Source organism: Chlamydotis macqueenii, chromosome 5 (assembly GCF_036417535.1).
Source record: "Chlamydotis macqueenii isolate bChlMac1 chromosome 5, bChlMac1.mat, whole genome shotgun sequence".
Classification (NCBI taxonomy): Eukaryota; Metazoa; Chordata; class Aves; order Otidiformes; family Otididae; genus Chlamydotis; species Chlamydotis macqueenii.
The window spans coordinates 35,187,059-35,213,363 of record NC_141560.1 but is presented as its reverse complement, the minus strand read 5'-3'; the positions used below and the strand labels follow the sequence as shown (position 1 = coordinate 35,213,363).

Below are 26,305 nucleotides of genomic sequence, written 5' to 3'. Positions count from 1 at the left end.
AACACATGAATATCCTGGTTTAATGCTTTTGAGGAAGACTAATAAAAACAATACATGCTGAAAATTTCAGCAAGAAATTGGAGCTCTCTGGATTAGGTTTGTTATGGTGTAAACTGTTTTCCTTTTTTAAGCAATGGTAACAGGTAAAATCTGTAGGGCAGACAGGAAATAGACGTCAGAAGGAATCGTCTTTCCAAGAAAAAAAGATAAATAAATTTGACACTCAGACTTGTTGAACAGAATGTAGCAGAGCCATTTGTTTTGAGAACAAAACCAGCAATCACAATGTTCATAGGGCAATTCTCAGAAACCTGAAGGTAGTTGAAAGACCAGGTTGCTACTAAGCTCTCAAAATTGGAGAACGACAGAGTAAGAACATATGGATAATACAGTGTTTTGAGAGAACAGCTGTGATAAAAGACAGGCTTTTAAATGTAAGAAAAAGTCTGATTTCAGGTCATCATTCAACCTCTCCTGCAACAATGTCTGTGATATCTTTGTGCCTAAATACTTCAGATACCAGGGCAGGGTATTTTAAAATGTACCTTTGTTCTGCAAAGAGCCAGTGCTGCTTTGTGAACACCGTGACAGAGGTGGGGAAATCAGTAGTTTTATTTCTCTTAAGAGATGTATGTATGCAATTGATTGGAACAATACTTCTTTCATGGCATGTAAATCAATTCTGCCTTTTTAGCATCAGAATTTTTCAGCTATCTAAAGTTTGTCCCAACTCCGCTATTTTGAAAGTGTCTAAAAAATATTTCTTCCAGGACTTCTTATCTGCAACTGTATAGCATATTTTAGGATATAACTAGTTGTGTGAAGCATGTGTATGAAGTCTTTCATCTTGAGAATGCCTTACAATCTGAAAACTCCATCCACAAAGTGTTGCCATCTCTGGAACTTAATGTGGTATAAGAGAGGGTCCTAGTGCCCTAGGATAGGCAGGGACACCTGACTGGACACAACAGTGTAGCTTCTGTGGCTAAGCAGAAAATTTTTTAAATGTTAAAGAACATAATGCTAAAAGGAAAAACTACTCTAAAAAAAAAAAGGAATTTGGTTTGATTGTCTATAGAGTTATCAGTACAGTTTATCAGTAAATGTTTATAATGTGTTTCCTTACCTTGAGTTTTGTAAAAAGGGGCTGACCCAGCATTGACTTAGAGCTGAATGGGAGTTGGATAAGGCATAGTTATGGTTAAGATTATTTAAACTTTCCACATCAGGGATTCTTTCCTTATATGTAGTTGGGCAGTTCCTAGGATAGATAATCCGCTGGTTAATTAGGAGAGCTGACTCTACATTTCTGTTTGAAATAATAGTAGGGGAGCTTTGACTTTCTTACCTTTTAAAGGCTAGTCATTTTTTGTTTTAATATAATTTGATACTGGTTTGGTTTTGATGTGAACAAAGTAAATTGTGTCAAGATTTAAAATTTCTTTTCAAAATAAAAAAAAATAAGTTGTCCTATTAAATATTTGATGTAAAGAATATTCTGCCATTATAGATGGAGATGCATCAAATTCAAAAGTATATTACTGCTTTTTACTCTGCATATGATTTTTTTAAGTCAATTCAAGACTTTCTTACTCTAATGGAGAAAAAAAAAACAAAGAGGAGTTAAGCTCATTATGACTGGATTATTACAGCAGAGTGAATTTAGATACAAATGATATTGGTATGGTTTGTGTTAATTATCATTCTCAGAAATGTTTTTTGTGGATTTTAACAGAGAAGATTGAATCAAAATAGTAGTCAAATAAAACTGCAACTCTGACTACAATGAACTCTTCTATTAAGATGTGAGTTGGAATTGCCTCAATTTTTTAAGATTTCAATTAAATTATCATTATTATGTATTTCTATTCTTCTGTCTGCCTTTTGCATGAGCCTACTATTATTAGTGAGTAAAAGTAATTTCCAAGAGATAGGAGGTACCTGATAAAGAATAAGGTAATAATAAAGGGCAGAGCACAAAGTCTGTGCTCATGGGCTTAGCTGCTCCACTCACGTTCCCTGGTCCTCTTATGTAACACTAATATTCTCTTCTTTCCTTTTACATGAAGATGAACATGGACATCCACTATGGGGGAAAAAATATCTGGATACTTCCAGCATAGAATTCAACAGAAATTAAGCAAGCTGTAAAAAACACAAGATAGATCAGGTAGATGCAATAATAATTATTATTATTTTCCCAGTCTTAAATTAAGCTAGCATGAGATTTTTATATACGCTCTCATTTCTCTCATTATGGTAGTGCCTGAGTGCTTTCTAGGAATTAAGTAGCCTGACTAATGTGTCACAAGTGCTTTACTTTTCCCATCATTCTTTTCCCATAAGGAGAATAGTGGATTTTTTATTTAGAAGTTCAGAGATCCTTTTTAAAAATATATTCTTCTTTGTTTTTATCACAAAGAAAATCTCAGAAAAAATGTGTCTCGTACTTGAATGCAGTTTGGTGTTTCTTGTAAAAGCATTGATTAAAAGAATCTTAATAAAAGACTTTTAAAAGTTCGTATCCTGTATTTTATTTGAGGCAAGAAGGAGAAACACTGCAGATCCAAGTTTGCCTCTTTTTTACATTTTGTTTCAAATTACACGCCTTTCAAACTAGTAGCTAGATAAATTTTCTTGCATAAATCTAAGTTGTAGAGGAACTTTGAGTTAAAAACAAGAATTAAATACATTCGTGGTATGAAATTATTTGACAAATATTTGTGATTTTGTAAATTACTACATTTTTGCTTGGGAGATAATTGAGCCTATATTATGATTGTCACATTTTTAACAATCTGTCATAACCATTTGTGTAGAATATAAGTAGTCCAACAGAGTTTTTTCTATTGATGTGTTCTTTAAGTGGAAGTTAAATAAGACACACATGCTTTTTCATAAAGACATACGTGATTTTTGAGCAAAATCGTTTCTTTATTTTGTACTTGTGCCGTCTTGTTTAATTCTATCTATTTAAATTTCATATTTCTCAAGCTGAATCTTAGGGTTACATACTAAATATGAATCTTTATAGCCGGGAAGTTTGTTGGTTAAAAATTCAGAATTTTATTGAAAGAATTTTTCTCTCTCATGTATGGCATACTATTTTTTTTGCTTAAACAGGATCCTGCTAGGTGTTCTCCAAATTCAGTTTTGATTCAGTTGTGATGAAGACTAAAACACTGAACTTTAGAGGCCAAAATATATTGAAGTTCAGTGATGCTGATAGATAAATGTCGAGAAGTTTGTTGTATAGCTTGTGTACCTGATCTGTAGTTTTATAAGAAATTTTCAAAACAAGGAGTGTTCATTTGGCACGTTTCACGTCACTAAAATGCAGTTATGGATGCTAAAAAAAATAATAATATGCAAAATCTATCTTAATATTTCACCTTACTTTTTAATGCGAATATCTGATATCAATACTTATATTTTATTTTATTTTATTTTCTATTTGATTTACCCTTAAATATGAGTAGCTGTGTATTTGAGAATCAGTTTGGGCTTGAAATTCTCTTCCATCATCCTGTCTATACGGCTGAACAAAAAGGGGAAGGTGACTGTCATACTTCCAAGCAGCACATTTTTAGAAGGTCAGAATGATTAAATTCATTCTCAGTAATGTAGGTTTTCTGTTCATGCTTTTTATTGACAGTCTTTGTTTCTTAAAGAACCTTCATTGCTTTTTTTTATTTAAACAAAAACGTAGCAAAGAAACAGATGTGTCCCATATAAAATATGCAATAAATCTTGTCTCACAAATTCTTTGCTCTGAACTTTCTGACAGAAACTGTCAAATATCCACTTTAATTCTAGTATAAAATGTTCACTTTGTGTCATGGCGCCAACCACCATATGCTGGAATAAAGTCAGTAACCAGCAATAAAAAAAGGCAACATGCGCACCTTTGAAACAGTACAAGCAATCAACAGTGAGAAAGGTCTATATAAATCTATGGAGAATTAATCTCAGCTTTGCCACTATCCTGCTGTGCATTTACAATGAGACTTTGCTCCCGACCACCAGAAGTGGCTTACTTTGCAAGAGGAGTGTATCCTAATGAGGGGAAAATGTATGGAAAACAAAGCAGCGGCTTTTAACCCCCCACCTCCATCCTTTGGATTACCTAGAAGAGCATGTCCTAGTGTGTTCAAACATGTGGGGCCACTACACATCACGTATTGCTGTACTTTAGCTGATCATGTGAAACCAATCTTGACTGAGCTCAATCAGCAGAAATCACTTTAGCTTCATAAATCATTGTTATCATTCCACAGGAGGAGGTAATGCTGTGGCTTTTCTTTCCTAGAGGTTTTCAGGCCACAAATTTCACAAGCTTTTCTGAACTTAGTTTAATTATCTTTCTATAAGTATTCATTCTTTACCCACCAGATTAGCTGTTGGTACACCATCAAATTAACTTGTTTTAATATATCCTTCTTATGTTTTTGAGAAGAGCTCCTGCTTCTTACTGGTTTTAATGATCATTCAACTATTTAAAAATACTGTCCTTGGTATAAAAATGTGCTGATCCTTAAAGTTTTTACTTCTTACAACAGAAGATTACAGTTACAGATAATCTGGATAGTTAGTTTTCTCAAAGGCAGAACAGATTGGATTTAACCTTGTTCTGTTTGAAAGGATTAGAACTATTTTTTCAGTTCCATAAACTGTTTAGTAACTCAGCCATCTCAGAGATTAATTTCGGGATTAGACCACAACACTATAAGAGTTTATTAAAAAGAAATTAGAATTAAAGTCTACTTCTATAGTGTTTAAGTACTAATAGACTTCTAAAATATTTATTTTCTGGAACCACAACTGTGGGAGAATCAAAGATTAATGGCTTGATTGCATTTTAACAGAATGCAGTTTCAAATAATTTAATTGGAATAAATTGAAAAATGTAATGCTAATTCTTGCTTTGTGGTTAGTAACTCCAGAACACAGGAAGATAAAAGTAATGTTAGTCCTAATTTTAATGAAACAATTACCTTTTTATGTAGAAGCTAACTGAAAAAAAATAGCTTTAATTTTAAAATCTATTCTTATAGACTACAATACAAGCGTGATACTAAGGAACATACATTTTAAGAAATAGAGGACTTTATGAAAACAAATATAATTTTTTTTTTCTTTGTAGTTAGTTCTCATGTTCTGGTAAAATGACCTTCAACACTTTTTCTGGCACATTTATAGACAGCATTATCACTTTTAAAAGAAAACATAATTTCCTAGCTTTTTTATTACCTATGATAATAAACACTTTCTTGAATGCGTTGCTTGAGTGTGTTCTGTTGGTGTTGTGTGCCCCTGTGTGTGTACAGATGTCTACAATTTGTTATGGTTTAGTAACATTTCAAATACTGAATCTTTTATAATGTTTAACAATTTATGTATGGTAAATATTAATTAATTAGTCCTTGCCCGGTACCTAAGATACAGGTTGGTAACTAGTATTCCTGATTACTGATGAGGAAACTTATATGTTAAGCAGCTTTTCAAGACTGCACAGAGACTCTTTGTACAATAGAAACATTTGTACATTTTCATCATTGGATTTGGGTTTCTTAGTTAAAAACAATTTTTGTACCACCGCAAAGGAAAATAAACTTGTAAGGACTGTTTCAGGGAAGCATGATTAAGACCTCATGGCAGCAAGTGTTCTGAAGATTGTTTTGAAAGGACTTACGATGTCTATACCAGTATTTAAACCATCTAAAAAAAATGCATAGCCAAATCTTATGTTAAAAATGTGACATGTTCTAATTTAGAGAAGAGGTAAAGGAAACAAGGCTTACGTGATCACACTGCTCGCTGATTGTTCTCCTGCCAATAATTTTTAATGCATTGGCCAATTTTAACCAAATATGACAGAGTTAGAGATCCTAAGATATTAAGCTCCTAAAATCTCAATAAAAATACGTGGCTAACTAGACAAGAGTGACCCTATTAGCCTTCCAGGGAGAGAAAGGCTGTATCATTAATTCAACCCTTAATTAGACATTAATGAATCCATCTGGGAACTAACCCTCAAATACAGATCCACGGCAGACCAAGTTTCACCGATTCTATTGCTCCCAGACCTTCTTGCTTAACTGATACCATAGAAGAAAGACCTCTTGATGGGTGTGGGATTGTTTGTTTGGGGGATTTTTTTTCATTCTGATATACTGGAATAGAAAACTGTATTAGATGTATAATGAAAAAGTTAACTGTAATTTCCAGGCAGGCTGTTGAATTCCATGAATTTGTAAAATCTACCAGTTAGAAGTTAGTAACTAGCTAAAGAAAGTTAATCAAGTAATACATATTAGAAAAATTAGTTACTAGGAAACTGCACATAGAACACTTAAGTTTTTTTCTTATTTTTGAAATATAAAATTTTTGTAAGACAAAAAATCTCCTGCAGGAGAATGGTGGACTGCAGCCACGTGAAATAATTTGCAGTTGTATTAAGTATGTATTTTTCGAATTTGAAATGGAATACAATACGATAATAGCAAAATAAAATAGGAAATGTTTTACAGTGTATGTATTCTCTCCTGTTTGCTGTGCTTATATATGAAGCCAATTATAAGTAATAAGAATTCTTTTGTATAGAACTAACTTTAATACTATTTCTCAAAAGATAGAGTTATATTAAAAGTAACTTAATGTAATAATGTAGAAGAATAGGTAATTTTTTCTTTAACATATATCTTCCTAGAACATGATACACACTTCAGTTTCTGAAACTTCATAATTTTCTGAAAACTTGTAAGGTTGTTGAGAAAGCCTGTTCAGTAATTAGAATGAAAAGTATAAATGTCTGCAATTACAAAATTCATTTTTACTGTGAGTACCTAATTTCTGAGAACTTTTATGTGCTCTATTGCTATATGCTTTACTATAGGATGTGAGGTGTTTTTTTAAAAAAAATAATCTAAAATTGTATTCAGCCTGTATGAAATGTAAAACTTTATCCTAGTAGCATATGATACTAAATTAGAAATAGAATTTCCATATCTTTAACAATTCTAAACCCCAATTTCCATACTTGGTACCGTACTTATTCTTGTTAGTCAAGACATATTTTCAAAATACAGTATATTCCAGTTTGATAATGAAAAAAAGGAAAATAGAGATGATCCATTTTCTGATTTTACATTCTCTTGTATTCATTTATGTATTTTCATTAATACTTGTTTAGTTGTTAATTTTTTAAAAGATTCTATTAATTTTATTTCCATTCCTTTAAAATTCACGTTTCAAGAAAGCATATTCTGTAATGAAATATACTTCCTGTGTTATAGTATACAAATTGTTCATTTATAACATTTGCAATGTATTCCATTCCTGGCCTTTTCATGCAAGGCCCAGTCTTGTTCTAGACAGTAAGATAACACCAATAATAAAAATATTAAATGAATATTGATGATACTTATGAACTCTTTGTATAAATCGTTAGCCCCATGCTGTGATGATAGCCACATAGTTCTGCTGTCATCACCTAAACAATAAAATGTCAATGTTCACCGCAGTCATGCTTCTCTCCGATACAAGAAATAGAGTGATATCAGGAGCCCATTTCAAAAGAAACGGAACGTGCTACATGTAGTTAAGCTATAGAACACTTGCCACAGCAGTTTGTGGAAGTTAAAAAGCTTATAAAAGCTTAAGCAGAGAATGAGCAAGTTCTTGGGAGAGAATCCATTGAGTATTACATTGAAATGACATCCAGTGCAGGAAGCATTTTGTATGAACCACAGAAACTCCGAGGCAGACAGAACACTCGGGAAGGACTGGAAGGTCCTGGTCCTTCACTCTGACCCAGCACCTGCTTCAGTGCCTGCCAGAGACAGGATGTTAGGCCAGATGCATCACTGTGCCAATCTGATACAGTTCTTAAGGGAACTGAAATCAAGCATGTGGTCTAAGGATGAAAATGTTACATGATCACGCTTCAGCAAAAAGGAAATTCTATGCTAGCAAATGTGATGTTGCCAGAGAAATAAAAAGAAGTTCTTTCATTTATGTAGTTTATTTTAACTGCCTTCAGTAATTCCACGAATTAAGATGAGGTTTGATATCTTGACTATGGGGCTTTAAGGACTGTTGAAGAAAATACTGTGTTTCATGGAAGCCTTTGCTGACAGCATTGATAGTGTTAGTTATTGCAGGTTGTGAAGGGGGAGAAAAAGAGTAGGATATTACGAATTCCAAGAGGAAGATTACTTAGAAATTGCATGGAAGATTAAAGAATTGCTCTGGTTTCTTGTCTTACATATTATGTAGTATTTGTAACTCCTGCATACTTAGAATTTGTTATATAGAGTAGTTAATTTATTTTCTTAACAAGTCTCAACATCTACATTTCAAATTAGTGCTTTTAAATAGTTCCTTGGTAGACGTGCTTATAGTTAACAATCTGGAAAATACTGTTTGTCATATAATAGTTATTTTCTTCCTTCCTTTTTCCCTTACGTTGGTACACAAACACACACAGTGTTATGTTAATGTAAACTTTGTGTGTTCCTTCTTAGAAGTCAGACCTTTTTTCTGCTAAGTCAGGTCTTAACACCTAACTATAAACATATAAGCATGTTGTCCTTGTTAGTTACTGCGTTCTTGTTCATGTGCAGGGACCTGAGGATATTCGGTTTCTGTTGTAGCTGTGAATGTAGCTATGTTGGAAAATTTGCCTTACTTAACAGTTTTTCATCTCCTTAACCAGAAAGAAGTTATTAATGTAATCACAAAGTGTACAATTTTATACACAGTTTGTTTTTCTATATGTAGTTAATTTTGTATCATGATGAACCATTAGAATTCCAACCTATATTTTCTAGTTTTAATGATATGAACTGAAACAGCTGTGGAAAGAATGACTTAAGTATAATACGTTAACTTTAGTTGAATTTCTCAGAAGCCTGAGGTGAACACAATAAATCAGAGCTGCCCTGTCTATTTCAGTTGCAACTGTCTTGCCACCACGATTTGAGGTGGTGAATTTAATGGTATAGAATTAATTGTTTTCCGTGCAAAGGGCACACAACATTGTTTCTGGCTTTTGCCGTACTGAAATAATCTGAATAAGTATCTCCAACACGCTTGCCAAATATAGGTAAACATATATGAGTTGAAATTAATTTTTTTTGTTAACAGCAAACGTTCTGAAGTAATCCAGTTTTTAAATTATTTTATCTGTCTCAGTACAAACCTGTGTCAGTAGCCTTATAATTTCTCACTGGCCTTGTCTGTGAATTCAAGTTTGTAACTGTATTTCAACCAGCCAGTGCACTCTTATAGACTAAGCAGCAACAAGAGACAGTCCTTTATCTTTGTATAAAGAAGTGTCTGAATTCTGTTTATATTAACATTTGCACTGACAGGATTATGCCAATGTGGAATAGAATTAACTTTTCCACGTTAGTATTGTTTTACATATGTGGTATCCTGCTGCAGCTAAAGTTGCTCTTCTGTATTAAGAAGAATGGATCAATATTTTGTGGAAAAACCAGAGCTTTTGCTTGAGTATCCAGCTCAGGAAACATTTTCAAAAGTAGAGAATGCCCATCCTTTGAAAATGAAATCCTTTTAAGTAGTTCATGTGAGCATTCTGTAACAGAGGGGCTCAGATTCACTAACCATATTTCAAACTCTTGGCTGCTTTTTCAAAAAAATCATGTACATACCATACATTTAAAACGTAGTACATGTGTTTTCACTTTCCAGCTTCCTGAACAAAATGTGATAGCTATATGGAACAGTTGGTGTTAACTATGTTTGGTACCTGTTCAATTCCAATTGAACTTCCAATTATTTGCGCTGCAAAAACAGGTTTACATTTGTAAGTTCTGGCCCACAACAATAAAGAAACATACACAACTTAATGTTATTTTTTAAAATCTGAAAGTCAAGTTGAATTATTTGCTTTTTGTTCAGATTAATGTCTACCACTGTATATTATACTATGGATTTTAAATGACTTTTCAAATCCAATACACTTTATTGGTACATTGGAAGCATTCATTTAGGTACAAGAAATAAAGAAAAATTGAAAATTATCAAATGTTTATCACTTTTATTATATTTAGTATTCAACCTATCCAGTTTTGAATGTAAGAGATATTTAACCTATGAGATCTCTAAAACAGTAAGGCAGTAATTTATATATTCGAAATGTTTTTCATTGGCAGCTAAAGAAGAACGTAATAAAGAGGAGAGCAGTTTGGAAAATGCACAAAAATGGTAAGGTTTTTGCTAGTGTTTTCTAACAGTTTATTTTGGTCAAAGATGTTATTGATCTTAGGAATTACATTAAATAGGAAAAAGGATCTGTACTTCAAAGAAGTATTATGCTTTCTGAAAAATTCTTATGTCGTCTTCCAGGAAAAAGTTCAGTTGAGTTTTTAGCCAAACAGTGTACTGTGTTTGAGATTTTAATTACTGTCAATATTGAACTGAATCAAAAGTTTTACCGAATATTGTAATAACTGATTAACTACTTAATGTAGTAAAAATGTATTTCATTGTCACTTAACATTTTCAGCACTTAGGCTACTGAATACAGTATACTAAGAAACCAGTGAAATCCTAATGTTTTTGTTGCCTGAATATCTGTTCCTTACTTAGGTCAAAGAAGGTAATATAGGGGGAGAAGTGAGATAAATTGATTTATAGATAGATAGTAAAATATTTAATAAGTTAGTATTTCTAATAAATTTACCAAATTATAGTTTTGTGAGAGTGAAGGGTCTACCTTTAACCTTGTTTGTGTTATCTATGGAACTGCTGGGATAAATTAATTTTTAACTTCTTATCAATATTTTTTCTTCATGATCACTAAAAGCAGATCTGTGGCAATTTGGATTTTTATGTTACGTTTCTGAGTCCAGAGTAACTCCACCTAACTGAGACACCTAGGTTAGTCTTCCTGGACAGTCAGGAAAGTTAATAGGCACCTCCCAAATGCAGTTCAAGTCTTAGGGGAACTGTTTCTGTTTGCGTGCAGAAGGTGCCTAAATGGCTGAACTACTGGCCGACATCAGCTGGGACTTTACTTCTTAATTTCATTTGTCAAGAGAGGCTGGCTGACTTGTTTCCTTTCTGCCTATCTACAGACCTCTCTTTTGTGGCACACGCTCTTTCATAGTCTACCTGCTTTGTAGCCTTTCTGGAGCAGAGTAGACTCTCCAGGGTATGGAGGTACACTTAATTTGCAGTTGACTTAAGGAATTAATTGTCTGATACGATGTTTGGGTTTTTTTCAATTGCTAACTAAACATTCAGTATTTTAAATTACTGTTAAAAAGATCTGTTACTTTTGAAAGTCAGAAAGCAGCTCAAGAAGCTAGATTAAGCTGGGTTAAAACAAAACAGAGCTACTGAGGGAAGGGCTGAAGATGAAACATGAAGAGACGATGAAGACTAAGTGTCAGGATGAAGACAGAGTGAGAGAGAGTGTGCAGGAATTCAGAATCCTAGAGCATGTAGAGACAACTGTATCAGCTACGGCTGGGATGGAGAAGGGTTCCGTTAGGGAGAAGAGAGCGTGATGTTACCAGGGCTGCTGTTACATGAAGCAAACTTGAGAAGAGCCTTTTTGGCCTTGCTGTTCGTGGCTCAGCTGCCCTAGTCAAGGGGTGTGAACAGCTGAGGAATATTTGGCCCAAGTGAATATAATGGAAATTACATTGCCCAGTTGACAGAAACTGTTTTAACTACCTGGTTATTACTACAGTATTTCGGTAGTTTTAGGGTTTGAAATCCCAAAATGGTTTATATGGGTGTTTAAAGCTATATTAGCTTTTTCTTTTTTATTTTTTTTCTCTCCTTGTAGTGTCACTATAGGACCCTTCAACTCTAATATTATGGGCTTATTCATACATATTTAATTCTTATTCCTTTATCATGAATTGCCAGTTAACTCAATATATAGTTACATGTTTCATACAAAACCTATGTACGAAATTTAAAATGTTAAGGTTATCATATAAGAGAATTTTTAAAACTACTGCATTAATAGCTTACCTTGAGCAATATGTGATATTCTTCAGCATGCCTTAGAAGCTGTATCCATCTCTAAAGTATCAAAAAACCCAGAGCATATTGGCCCATGTAGCTGAAATCCAAGCTTCTGTACTTTGTGAAGCAGCTGGAGTAGATACTCCTTTATTTTGGGGGGGGGGGGATAACTTCTGTATTTTTTGATGGTTCCTTTATAATTCTTCAAGCCTAGCTTGAATCTCTACCTAAGGCAAAAAAACTTGACCTTGACCTTGGCAATTTCGTATGAAAACATGCAAATGTGGACTATGCAAATGCAGGTTTTAGTTAAGAAAAATATTTGTTGAAGCTGCAACTTTTGCTCAAGTAACATCTGTTGAATAGTTGGGGACTCCTTACGAGGCTTTAAAATACCTCTTATTTTTTTAGTTTTCAAGATTTACACTTACTGTGATTTAAGACCTATTGACAACTGTAAAGAAGAATAGAACTTTCTTTTGCTTAAATCAATATTGCAAGAAAAATGAGTTATTTTGAAATACATTATTACCTTTTTTTAAAATTATAGTATTATTTTTAATAAGCATCACCAAATTGTTCAGGATTGTTATATCTACTTTGTAGAGAAAAGTGATTCAACCTTACAAAAGTGAACATTTCTTTTGTTCAGATAAGTCTCTGTGTGCCTAGTCGTGTGAATCATTCCATTTTATCTATACAAGCGATATCATAAAGGTCCAAAATGCACAATCAGTTAAAATGCTATTGGAAGTATCATCTATAGTAAAAGACTACTTTGAAAATATCCAGCTGCATAGCAATTCAGTAGCCACATTATAAAATTTAAAAGCATTAAAATATTGGCAATGTATTTTCATAAAATTATTTATCTACTTATTGACACGTGTGGAAGCAGATTATTTAATTTCAGTAAAAACTTTACAAACTGAATTGGCACTGTCTGTGGCTTTTTTTCTTCCAATTCTCCCTAAGTGTTTGAAGGTTGTTTTTAACGAAGCGTGGAGATTTTTTTCCTGACTTGGCATATGACTTTTCCATAGTCCTTCACTAAAGATAAATGGGATAAATGGGATCTTCATGGAGTGTTGTAGAATAAAATTAAAGAAATAGATATAATATAGCATTTCCTGAAATGCAAGAAGTTACATTTTTCTCATTAAAATTTAATGCCCATGATTTGCCTGCGTGACATATCTCTATGGTGGCTCATGCATCTGTAAGTTATCCTCCTGGGAATGAGGTGGATGTTGGAAGGTTAGCAATACTCAGCATGGATTGCTGCTATGATTTCCAAGGCTAAGGGGAAGTTATGGTAATTACCAGCCTTGACTACCGAATCAGGAACCAGCCCTCAGAGAAACTGTTTCCCCAGTGGGCTTATGTGTTGACAGTATTTTTCCCCCCTCCCTTGTAGCTTTGAAGAAACAGTGGGATACTTTGGGATAAAGCCAAAGCCTGGCGAGAAGGACATCACACCAAACTACGTTTTCATGGTGTGGTACGAATTCTGCAGTGACTTCAAGACTATTTGGAAACGAGAGAGCAAAAGCATTTCCAAGGAACGGTAAGGTTCTAATAAAGTCATTAATACCATTTTAGATGTCTGGGAAACTGTTCCTTCTCAAACAAATTATACTCCTATGTTTCACAGGCGTCATTGTTTTCTTTCAGATCTAATGGACATCAAGGAAAGATTATTCCCTCAGGGTGCGTAGGAAAATTCACCAAAGGCATGCTATCCCCACAAAAAGATAAACACATATAATCGGATAAATTACACTTTTGTAACCCCTTCCAATTACTAGCTAGTAAAATGAAAGGGGAGCTGTGCTAATTTGTAACAGATTGCTTCTCTGTGCATTTTCATGTTGAACTAGCCTAAATGAGGCGATATTGCTGTCGCAGACAGTACAGACAAATAAAAGTAAATGCTTTTCCAGTTAATATACTGCACTTGCATCAAAGGGAAGCCCCAGAGATTCAGGCCACACTTAGCACAGTGTTGAAGCCCCACACTGAATTTACAGCACTACTTCTGACTTTCGGTGTCCTGCTGAGGACATCAAACTACTTGCCGCTAGATCTCACCATAGTCTCCTGATTTTATTACTTAGAGTAAAAAAAAAAAACACCAAACCCCCCAAAAACCCCCAACCCTAAAACGTTCGATTATTTGCTTGATTTTCTTAAAGAAGCTTAAAATCTTTTACAAAGAAAAAACAATTCCACTACAAGGGCACCATGCTTACCATATCTCAATTCATTTGAAAAGACCTAAAGAGTAGTAATGTGGTCATGCTTTGGAAAATAATGGATTAATAAATTTCAGCATGAAATTTAGATTTATATTTTCCATTTTGCCCCAAATCAGTGGGGCTTTTAGGTTCATGTAGAAGTAGATTTTTAAAGGACAAGTTGTAGAAATTATAAATTCCAATTATCAACCTTATCAACATTGTTTTACAGATAGTACAGGTTTTAAACAGTTGAAAGTTGTAGCTTTTTGTATCATCTATGTTATGATTAGATTGATTTTTAGAAGCTGACAACTGCAAACATTTACAGAGAATCTTTTATTTCCTTGTGTCTAGATCAATATGCAGATTTGGTTTAGATGTTAAAAACTGTGTAAAATAAACATTCACTAGCAGATTGCTTTAATCATGATAAGGATCATCTCAGGGATCTGTTTTCTGCTGAATCATGAATAATGTTTGTTCCAAAAGCAGTTACAAGCAATAGAAATTAAATACCCAAGGAAAAAAAATCTAGACCATACATCCATTCGTTTTTATGTAATTAGCACCTTGCTGATGCCAGACAATGATCCCTTCAACTAAATTGATTTATTTAAAATGCCTTGTAAATGTTTTAACACTACATAACTTCTTAAGCTTTATTAATACAATATTCAAGAAATCTTTTTAAGTAAATTGCTCTATTCTGTACTTTCCTAGTGGGGAGAGATGAGAATTTCTCATGGTTTAATAATTATATAAATTAAATGTACAAATAAAAATACAGCACAAATATTTCATCAGCTCCTTTGATGGATACCTTTGTTCCTATTCATAAGTGTAAAGGGATACCAGTAGAATGCAGAGCACCAGTTACTATAATACTTCAAATTGCTGACACTTTCTGGATTATATAGACTATTTTTCAGAGTTCACTTCAAATGATTTTAATAAAGTTTGATTAATCTCAAAAGGAAAATTCATTGTCTCTTTACATTCAAAATTTGAGTGATTCATCAAGACAATGAAATGAGGAGCCTTGTATAATAAGTTAATGAGAATGACAGTAGAACTGTTTTCATCATCCTAAACAGTTTTGTAAAGTGCTACTGAAAAGAAGAATGGCATGAATTCAGTAGATTAGAATGATGGAAAAGCTGAAAATTTTCATCACCTGAAAGTGCCCTGTAAAGTCATGACCTTTTAAAGGATCTGTTGTACCAAGTATGAGACTAACGGTTGATGAGCTGCTGTCCAAAAAAGTTTGAAAGCAAGCTAAGAGTCACTGTGCACATTGGTAACTAAAAACCTTAGTATGACAGGAATGGACAGCTGTCTTTCTTAACTGACTAATTAATTGGATCCACTGTTTGTTTTGCAAGACTCCTAATTTAATTTTTTTTAAAGCTGTTTATCATGAAGCAATTCTTTTGTTTTGAAGGAAATTCTAAAGAAGAAGAATTGGCAGTGTAAGTCAGTATTTTCAATCTTGGATTCTGAAACAGAAGCATTTTATATCCGTATGTGAACATGTTTACAATTGGATTACCCTTCCAATTTCAGGAGGAGCTGCAGAAACTCGGTTTTAAAATGTGTCTAAATCAGCTAGTTGCATAGATACCTAAAAATGGATTTCATTGTTTACATTTCTATAGAATCATAGAATATAGGAATGTTAATATTGGATTATTTGCCAAGAAATACTACTCAGAAAGTTCAAAATTTAGTTATAATATGCAGAATTATCATTATGCAAAGGTATAATGAAAAAATATATTAGCTTACAGTAGTAAAAATAGGTCAAAAGATCTAAGATTAAAAAAAAATTTATAATTTAAACTAACTACTTTGTGTTGCATAACAGACACCTTTAAAATCTCTAAATTTCAGGAAAAAAAAAAAGAGTATCACATTGAAGTAAATGACAGCCTCAGCTGCAAGAGCCTGTTTTGTCTAAAAACTGCTTGGCTCCTGAATGTAACACAACTGTAGAAATCTGATTAGATTTCTATGAGACTTTCTTTTAGTAAAGGAAGCACTCTAACTGAGTTGCCCTGCATTTAACCTACCATGAAAATAAATTAGCTGCCTGCAAAATATAGTTGAATCATTGTCTCTTTCCTCGACAAAATTTGCGCACCACTTAAGAATGCAAGACAGAGTTACAGATAGATAGCAAACCTAGATAGATATGATATCATATCATATATGGTATAATATGATAAATAAATTACTATAGAGATAAAATGAAGAATTTCAAAACCATATTCCTGATAGGAATATGGTGACAGTTTTCTTTCAGACATTGTGTTCCCTTCAATACCAGAATGCAACTACAATATAATAAAATTTGCTTTGATTATTACCTTTTCATATCTGACAGACAGCTTTATGTAAATGCACCATAATACTCACTTAGAGACTTTTGTTTTATTTTGCATCAAACCCTAGTTTTGCGATTGATAGCTCTATAATTTAGTATGTCTATGCATCCAGGTACATCAACTGCTTTAATGCTTTCTTCTGTTTATAAAATTTTGAGATAACTGAATTGAGGACTAAAACAAAAGTGTCTTTTTTTTTTCTTGGCAACAAGGCACTTACACCATGGTTGATTGCATGTAATTCTCACTTCCTTTTCTTACACTACTAATTTTATTTGCAACGGGCATGTGTATGAATTCAGAATCAAAACAAATATGTATTTATAACAACTTAAATACATTATATATATATATGAATGCCTATCTATAAGTCTATTAAAGCATTCAAGATCTGTTAAAGTATATTTTAAGAGGATATCCTAGCCAAGTCTGAATATAAGGAAAAAGTATAAATACAGAAAAAATACTAATAGTTTGCAGTGAGTAGTTTCACCACAAACTGTGATGGTATGTTTTGCAGAAGAATTGTGCCAAGGATTATCACTATTTGTTTATGGATGTTATCCTTTAATTATGAAATACTTAGATGTAAAAGGAATTATAGTTGTTAATTTGACCCAGTGCTTACACTGCAAAAATAGGATTGCTACAATAGTTACCATACTGAATTAATCTATCTCTTTCAGATTGAACATACATATAAATTTTATAGGTCAGAATTCAGAAAAGAAAAAGACAACCAAAGTTTGTCTCAATAGCTGGAGAAGACATAATCATTATTTAATGAACAGAATTACATACTTTGTCTTGAAAATAGGAAAGAATTCCTATTTTTAATGTTACTTTTTATAAAAGGTCCTTTTTTAAAATGCTTTCTTTGTTCTTGAATGTCATCCCTAGCATGAAACATGTTGAGGGTTTCAGCTTAATCTTGTGAACAAGAGACACAGTGTTGGTTTTTTTTGCTAGAAAGGCAATAACAGATTTTAAAAGGAGCACTGTAGCAGTGTAGGTAGCTAATGGTAAAAATGAAAATGTCCTAACAGAAGAGAAAGCACTGAGCAGTGCCCAACTAAGTTTTGTTTATTATGGTAAATTGGAGCTGGCTGTAGCTTTCTACACAAGTCTTCAATTTATTAAATACAGAAAGGATTGTTGTTGCCCTCTACTTCTGCACGGGAAAAGAGTAAGTCTGGGGAGCCCTTGTTTTTAACACCACATGTTCATAAGACATAACATGTAAATTGCAAAATCTCTTAGCAGTGCTGGCCAATACAATATTTAATATTTATAACCATTGATTAAGCTAATTATGAGTCTATCTTGTGCCTAACAAATGACTGAAATTTGACAGAAACACTTGCCACAGGGGAACCAGTGGATTGTATTTTCATTTGCAGTATCACAGTGAGCAAGGAGTAGAAATAATCTTTGGTTCAAGACGTTGTATCTATTTTAGATGACTAGATCTATTTTACAGTTTGATTTAAAAAGTTAATTTATCTTTCATCTACTCTATGTCATGTGTATGTTACCTAAGACAATGAGAGTTGGTGAGAGTCTAGATTTGCAGCCATTTTTATCAATGGTAGAGCACTCTGTCCTGAGTATTAGTCAAACACTCCAAAACAGGGCATCATCCAGGTATTGTACAATCTGCATGTATGTTAAAAGCCAAAAGATGAGTGTAACAGACGCTATTTATTTCATTTGATATTAAACTAATGGTCTAATAAGGCAAAGTGTTATCACAAAATAAACTAGTTTTAAGGAAATATTTGAAATATGATCATTAGGATCACTAGGTGACTTTATGGATTTGTACTGGGAGTTCCTTGTACACATAGTTGCAGCATCAGGAAAAGGCAACATATTTGTGAGAAAATTTGATCCATGAGCCCTATAGCATTAACAGGCGGGGGGATAATGGTTCATTGTCATATAAAAGCTCTTGGAGTGAGGTCAAGTTAATTGTGATTGAGTGAAGAAAAAGGTATTGTTGCGATATTCTACATGTCTACGTTCCACATGCCTTTTGAGTAGATTTTAGGTGGGCAGTGTAGCCTTTGTCTATACCAGAAAGGTAGTGTTGAAGTAGCTGATATATGAATTAATGAAGAGTTGTACCAGACTGTTTAGCAATGCAGACAGAGAAAAAGGGGAGGATTTTTACATGTTTCTGAGGTTAAGTTGTAGCTATGGGGCAAACTGAGGAGATAATTGCAAATTACAGGCCTGTGTTGCAAAACAGAAATGGCTGTTTCCCATAGGCTATGGCAAAGTGCTGAGTCAAGGCTCTTGCTCTTGGAAAGAAAAATAGTGTTTCTTTTTAGGTGTTATTAGGAAAGCACTATACAACAAAACAGAAAATGTCACTGAATCATTGTATGAATCTACAGTTATCCATATGTAGTTCTTCTCCAGAAGGATGTGGTAGAGCTAGGAGAGGTAAGGAGAGGTAAGAATAAGAACGATCAGGTACAGAACAGCTTCTGCATAAGGAACTGTTTAAATAAAGTGGAATACTTTGGCTTGGAAAGGACCTTACTGAAAAGGATACAATAGGGATGTGTACAAGCTTGAAGGGTGAATGGGTAATAGTGATTGCATACCTCATCTAATACAACAGTTGAAGAGCATCAAATGAAATTAGCAAGTGGCTGGCACAAGCCAAATGCAGTGATGCCTCTTCACATGACCTGTTGAACACTTTGGCACAAGATGTCACGGATACCAAAAGCTTGCATTGCTTTCGGATGGTGACAGTACAAATGCATATTAGAAAGGTCCATGAAGGACTGTTTCCTATGAAGAGAGTTTCCAGCTGCAAAAGTATTCCGGGGCTTATCACTGTGTGCTTTGGCTGTCCTTACATGCTCCTAGGTATCTGCCAGTGGCAAGCTCAGATGAAACCGAAGCATGTTTTTTGATCTGAATTGGTGTGGCTTTTTTCTTCCTACTGTTTTTTCTTATGCACCAGCTTTCCTAAAGGCATTAAAATAGATTTTTTTTTTCCTTGTGACTACAGAGCTAAAATTTCTCACCCACTTTACACAGATAATCAAAACACTGTCAGAAAAAAATAGAAACATATCAAGCATTTTAGCAATTTGAGGGTTGGAGACAAATTCCACTGACAACATACATTTTACTACATTTGTACTGATTTAGTTAGTGAACATTCATTCTAAATGCAATTTAAAGATTTGATCAATAATGATCAAGTTCTTTACAGAAGATTTAAGCCTGAAGACTTGATTAGGCAATTGTATTGTGCAACACAGTAATTGACGTGTATAATGTTCAAACTTCATAGTCTCTTATAAGGCTCCTAATGGTGCAGCTAATCAAGAACTCTATAAAATCATCTGCCAGGCCAGGTAATGCACAGGCATCTGTCTTCTAAAATTTTGAGACTGAAATGTAACCTGTTACATTGCATGGGGTAACAGTGTTTTCAGGAAACGATGTTACTTAACGATTAGTTTATGGGCTGCATACAGAAATTACCATATGACTAAGAACACTAAGGCATGTTACACATGAAAGGAATTTGAGCTATGGGGAGCCGGGCAAAGGGGAGTCAGCTCTGTTAAGGATCTGGGCTGGGTATGGAGCTTGGCTCTTGGTTGAACAGTTGATGTTGATATAGCTACCCCAGATTGTGCTTCTCCACTCATATTTGAAGACTGGGATTGCACAACAATTCCGATGCCAACACAGCCTTACGGAAGGACCTCAAGTCATAAAAAGCTCAGGTGGCACAGAATTGTCATTCCAAGCTATTTCATAACCCACAGCTATCCACGTAACTCACCAGCTGCATGGAAAGGAGCTGGAGAAGTGAAGAGAATGGATTATTCCAGAATATCAAGAGGCTGAGAGAGAACCAGATAATTTGATCTCTGTGTTCACACACCAGCAGAGCCCGAACATACATGAGTAGCAACTGGCTTGTTTAGAAGGGATTCTGGTTTTCCTAACTGGGGACTCTAGAGCTTGGAGCATTCTGGCTCACATTTTCTTCTGTCCAACTTGAATGGGAAGCAGGGGTGAAAATTATAACGAGTTTATCTGGTTAGTCCCTGGCTGGATAATATCTTTCCCTGTAAGGAGGAAAAAAATTTTCTTCCTGAGCTTATGAAGGAAACTCTTAATAAATAAGGGCTTACCTTTAGGTTTAGTTTCTGTGTCCCTCATTACAAAATAAAAAAAAAAAAATTTGAATAAAATAATGTATTTATTTTTCAGTAATATCGTCTAATTTTAAGAGGCCTTACTTGCATCCAGTTTAAAGGGGAAGACAACACCCGCCACATAGAGGCAGGAAAAACCCGATTACATTCCCATTGCTTATAGTAAAGGTCCACATGCAGTACTGGAGTCATGGTTCTCCTATTTAAAAAGACATTGTTTTGATAATTTCATTCAATTCTGTTTTCCATACTGTATGGTAATGTGCAGTACTGCTCAGTATTACAGTTGACACCACATCTTCTTTATTCCTTAAGGTATATTGACCTCTTTGGCTCACTGTTGGAGAGTAACTTTTCTTTTGAACACATCCTTGTTGTAGCTGATCAGATTTCAAGGCTTAAACAACCTTCATTCCTTAATCTTTTGTCCTCATGTTATTGCTTGCTAAATTAGCACCTGCACACCTCTTCTCTCTGTGTTGTGATGCAGCTGCTCTACCGTCCTTTCTGCTCTCCTTGTCCTCTGCAGTGCTCCCTGTGCAAGTGTCCTGGTCACTGTTTTTCTGGTGTGTTTTACTACATGCTTCTATCCCTTCTTGCTTTTCTGGTTTAGAGATACTTCTCTTAAGTATAGATACTTTTCTGTCCCAATTTTTGACATTCTGTCACTTGGCTCTTGTTTTACTTCACATAGGCTTTGAACAAGTTATTACTGAACAGTTAACAGTAGTCAAGGAAGTTCATACTTTTATAAGAAGAAGTTAAACAATTTACATCTAGATATACATCTGTTTTGAAATACTTTAATTTTTAGTATTTTAATGAAAAGCTTCTCAAACAAAGTTATGATATTATATGATTATTTTTATTTGTGCTAAGGAAAGGTGGTAGAAAATAAAGAGTGAACAGAGAAGCAGCATACCTGTGTTGAATTAACACAGTTCGTCTAGTTGCTAGCTAATCATTCTTGAAGTGTTTTTATTTAATCATTCTTCAAGTTTTATTATCTGTTTCAGTAGCAGACTCAGTCAAATGTTGTGCATACATTGAACATACATTAGATGCAGGTAAAAATATTGTGTGTTTTTGAAAGTTTTGATGGAAGGCTGTCATAGCTTTTAATGGACAATTCAAATTATGTGTCATATCTAGGGATTTTTAATGAAAGTAAAATAATGGAAAAAATACAAAGATTGGAATTCTGCTGTTAGCCAATTTTATGATTTTTAATTTGATAATTTTCATACTATTTCATTTTTCTCATTTCAAGCATAGTGCTTCCAAACAAAATAGCCAGTTCTAGTATCCTGTCCATGTTTAACAAAGAATTACTTTTATTTATAAGGCACCTTTACAGCATGGGTGCTTCACTGGTGTAATTACTGAGCTAACTAGTTTCTTAAAATTGAGCCATCTGATTTTTAAAAATCCCGAAGAATTACATTCCTTTTAAATTATGCACTTTTGTTTCTGATAATGCCTGCTAATCTTATCAGTCATATGTTAGCAAAGCTATGTCTTTTTTCCTTAGGAAACAAAAGTGAAAGATATAATTAGTCTGTTACTGTTATGAGCCAAATATCACATGATTCAAATCATGTTAGTGAGCTGGTTTATTTTTATTTTGTATTCCAAGCTACACATTCTATTTTTAAAAAATCCAGGTTTCCTGGAAATTATGCAAATATGGAATAAAATACACAGAGCTAGGCCTAAATCAGTGACAAGCATAATTTTCTTTTTAAGTCTAGAAGTTTATAATCCCTATAATTCTCCCTTCAGATGAAAATATGGACTCTAAACATTTAAAAACAATTTGAAAAACACTCCTAGGACAAAAGAGAATGTGATTTAAAAAAAAGAAGTTATCAAAACAAGGAAGAGTTTAGAAGTTGATCGCTGCTGAACCTGAATACTGTCACTTGAAATACATCATCATCTTTGCATAAACCTTGTAGCTGTGAGGAACAGCATGCTGCCCAGTGGCTGCTGTCACCTATCATTAAGAAGTAAACTGGGCTGATTAAGAAAAAATTGTAAAAAAGATGGAATAGTGCATTCCTGCTTAGCTGTTTACCTGTGGAAACACAGAACACTAATTACGATTTTCAAATACATCCAATATATTTAGAGATGTACAGAAAAATAATTTCGTATTTGTGTATTTGAGCGTGTACTTACAGCTTTAATCAATGTTGTAGCTAAAGTGTTGAAAATAAGTTTATCTGAATGTAGTGTAACTGTTTCCTCCCATTCTTAAGTACTGGAAAGTGAGACAACACCAATAACTACCCAGTAGATGCTTCTAAAACACACAGTTCAGACAAGAAATTGTAGTTTCCAACACTGAGCATTGATAAATACAATAATGAACTTATGAATTTGTTCTGTATTTTTGAAATACAATTTACTGCTAGTATTACAGCAAGGAAGTACAACAGTAATTGCAGCTATAATCCACTTTCCTTTTTGCTTTTCTTCCAAAATTCCTCAAAAATTGAGTGTGTCGAAAGTGGTTTGAACTGGACGTGGTATTTTAAATACTTTTTGACTGGCCATAGCAATTATTTCTGCCAGTGGAAAAAATTAAATAGGAGAAGAACGTAGAATTTTTCAGTTCACAAGTGCCAAGAAATGTGTTGTTTATAGTAAAAGACTGATTTGGTGTGCATTAGTGAAAATTGGTTTGCTGAGTTCTCCTTGCTTGTAAAAATTCACTCGTAACTTCTTTCCCTCTGCATTTTGCATATAGAATTGTAAAGTAGGTGTTTATAGCGTCAGCGTTTTAAAGGCCCTGATAGCTGGGCAAATCCTAGCTTAGGAGTGCCAAGAATTTTCTTTCCTTTTTATCACTGTTTAGCACATAATTTCCCCTGCACTTTCCGATGTTTTTAAGAGGAGAGTCAAGTCGCTTTTTGTTAAATTCTCCTTTTCCTCCTGATGAAACTTCTGATTGTGTTCTTGTTAAATTCTCACAGAAATATGGGTTCTGTACGTAAGAGCCCAGGAGCAAAAGGCAAGAAACTGAGGAATTGGATCTGTATTTTTTCCCCTTATCAATAGCTTTTAGTAAACTGGTCTGTAGCTGCACACAAGCCAGCTTTAACTGCCCCAACTACCCCTAGACAGGAACCTCTACTAATTTGCCTCTCCTCCTATCACCACGTCAATGAAGCTGGTCAGTCAATTCCATGTAATGCAATGGGGAAAACATTAAGGAAAAACTGGCAGATGCTTTCGTTTCAAGGTTTTCAGAGGAAATACAATGTGTAGCCTGGCAAATGGCCTAGTAAAATAGTATATTCTATATATACAACAGATTGAGCCAGCTAGCTTTAGGTTTTTTTTCAGAGAAATATCTTCTTGCCTTGCCACTGCAGCTTTTTTGGTGGGAAAGACACTCCACAAACCCAGATCCTGCAAGAACAGAGAAATGGTTTGCCTGGTGACATTTTCAGTGAGCAGTACAGGCAGACTGTCCCTTTGCTTTTTATTTTCTCTACTTTAAAATGTACTCTGATCTACTTTTGCTACTTTATTCTGTGCCTTTGAATATTAACAGCAGTTTGTTGGGCTAATGTGCCTAAAAAAGTTAGGCCGATAGTTCTTACAGATAGAGCATATACCAAGCAGAGCCAGAGCAGTTTTCATTTCTTTGAATCTAACCATGTCTTCTCTCTGTATTTTGTTTCAGAATTAAAGTGGCTCAGCAATCAGTAAGCAAGTTAACTGCGGAGAAGAAAGTTGAAACAAAGAAAATCAATCCTACAGCTAGCCTGGTATGATGTGTTTCAGTATGACATTCAGAAGGGGTTTTGTGATACTATTTTTGTCATTCCAGATGATGGTGGGTTTCTGCTCGTGTTGAAGTGTGATGTAGTATGCTTAGTTTGAGCATAGCAGAGTGACTTTCTTCCCAAGGAGAAATCTTTAAGCTTATGCCCTCTGGTAGTCCTTAAGATTAAAACTTAAGTTTAGTTGTGCCTAAGCATAGCTCTGCTATTTTAGATTAAAAATTTGATAAGAGATGCTTTTCTGTTTTCTTCCCGACTTCCACTGAAGGTTCTTGTATTTTCTTCCATGCCATGTAGAGACTGCATACATTTGTCTAATGGGCAAGTGTCTTGTTTTCTTCAAAAGCTTGCAAAATCTTGTTTGCTCTGTTGAATATTGGTAAAAGGGATTACATCTTCGTTTTGTTCCTTGCTGTTTCCCAGGTTTTTTTGATACAACACAAAAAGAGGACTAATAATTTACACTGTAGATAAACCCCTTTTTGTCTGTGTGCAAGGCACATAGGTTAAATCAGCATTTCTCAAACTGTAGGAAGCAAGAGGCTCAGGGAAGGAAATGTCCATGAAGGAATCCGTATATTATTTCCATTCTCAGCAGAGCATACCAGTTGCAGGATAGGCGTCAGAAATATGAATGAGTACACTTGCTTGGGAAGAGGTCCTTAAACAACATAATCTAACTAATGCTAGATTAGAGCCTTTGTGTCAGCAGAAATCATTCCAGAGAGAAGGTATTAGATTCACATGAATTTGAAATTTATCTGGTTTTCTGTAGTCACACTGGTCTTCACAGAGCTGTGTATTTTTTAAGGTGCACAGCATTTGACAAGTGTATAGCTAAAGAAAGCTCAGTTTCTCTTCAGTAAGTAATGAACTGGTTCTGAGCCTTCCTTGAGTGCTCTAGGTGTTAATTTTTTTTAAAGAAAACTCTAATGTATTGTGACTCATTTAGTACTTCTCAGTCTTCTAGACCAAATTCTCATGGCAACTTGAGAGGAGATGGAAAATTATAGACAAAATGATAATAAAACTCTTTCTTTTTCTCTAACAGAAGGAAAGATTACGTCAAAAGGAAGCCAATGTGACTGCGAACTGAAAGAGGAAAGATGAAAGTGATAGTGTGACTTCATACCTTGCATGATGCTTTACTATACCCATGGCCCAGGAAGCACCTTAGATACTGAATTCTGCTTTGCTGATCTGTTCCAAGACAATCCACTAAAGACTTTTCAGTTCCTTCAGAGGGGTTTTACATTCAGTGGAGGGAATTCTAAGAAGATTTTTACATGGGAAGTCAAAATTATTTTCTGTAACTTTTCCTTACTTTGCTTGAAATGCTTCTGGTTGTTAATGGTTATTTAAAGTACTCTTTGCATAATTAATTAATGTGGAAAAGCTAAAATGAGCATTGGGGATGCTGAGTTAAGTAATGACTAACAACCTGTAGGTTATTTACAGGGCTTTATGTAGGTGAGAGCAAATATGCCATTCAGCTCACAAAAGACTATTACGTCATGCTTTTTGGTACTTCAGCAGTAACTGAGGTAAAATTGTACTGATTCTAAATAATTTTACAGTGTCTAAGTATTGGATGCATCTTTCTAAAACTTATTACATGTAATTATAGATTTATGCTGTATTTTACTAGAAATATTTTTATAGAAGCTTCTGCTTATGCCATA

At 34.1% G+C, this 26,305-nt stretch overlaps 1 protein-coding gene across 4 annotated transcripts in view; it reads left to right on the top strand.

The window, feature by feature from the left end:
- FMN1 (formin 1) overlaps positions 1–26,094 on the top strand; it is a 178,999-nt gene extending 152,905 nt beyond the window's left edge. For all 4 annotated transcript variants that reach the window (XM_086748668.1, XM_086748667.1, XM_086748670.1 and 1 more), the window contains 4 exons: positions 10,182–10,233; positions 13,427–13,576; positions 24,524–24,608; positions 25,675–26,094. In XM_086748668.1, coding sequence (XP_086604794.1) covers positions 10,182–10,233; positions 13,427–13,576; positions 24,524–24,608; positions 25,675–25,719 — 332 coding nt within the window. In that variant the 3' untranslated portion in view covers positions 25,720–26,094. The remainder of the gene's footprint in view (positions 1–10,181; positions 10,234–13,426; positions 13,577–24,523; positions 24,609–25,674) is intronic.
- Positions 26,095–26,305: the final 211 nt, after the last annotated feature.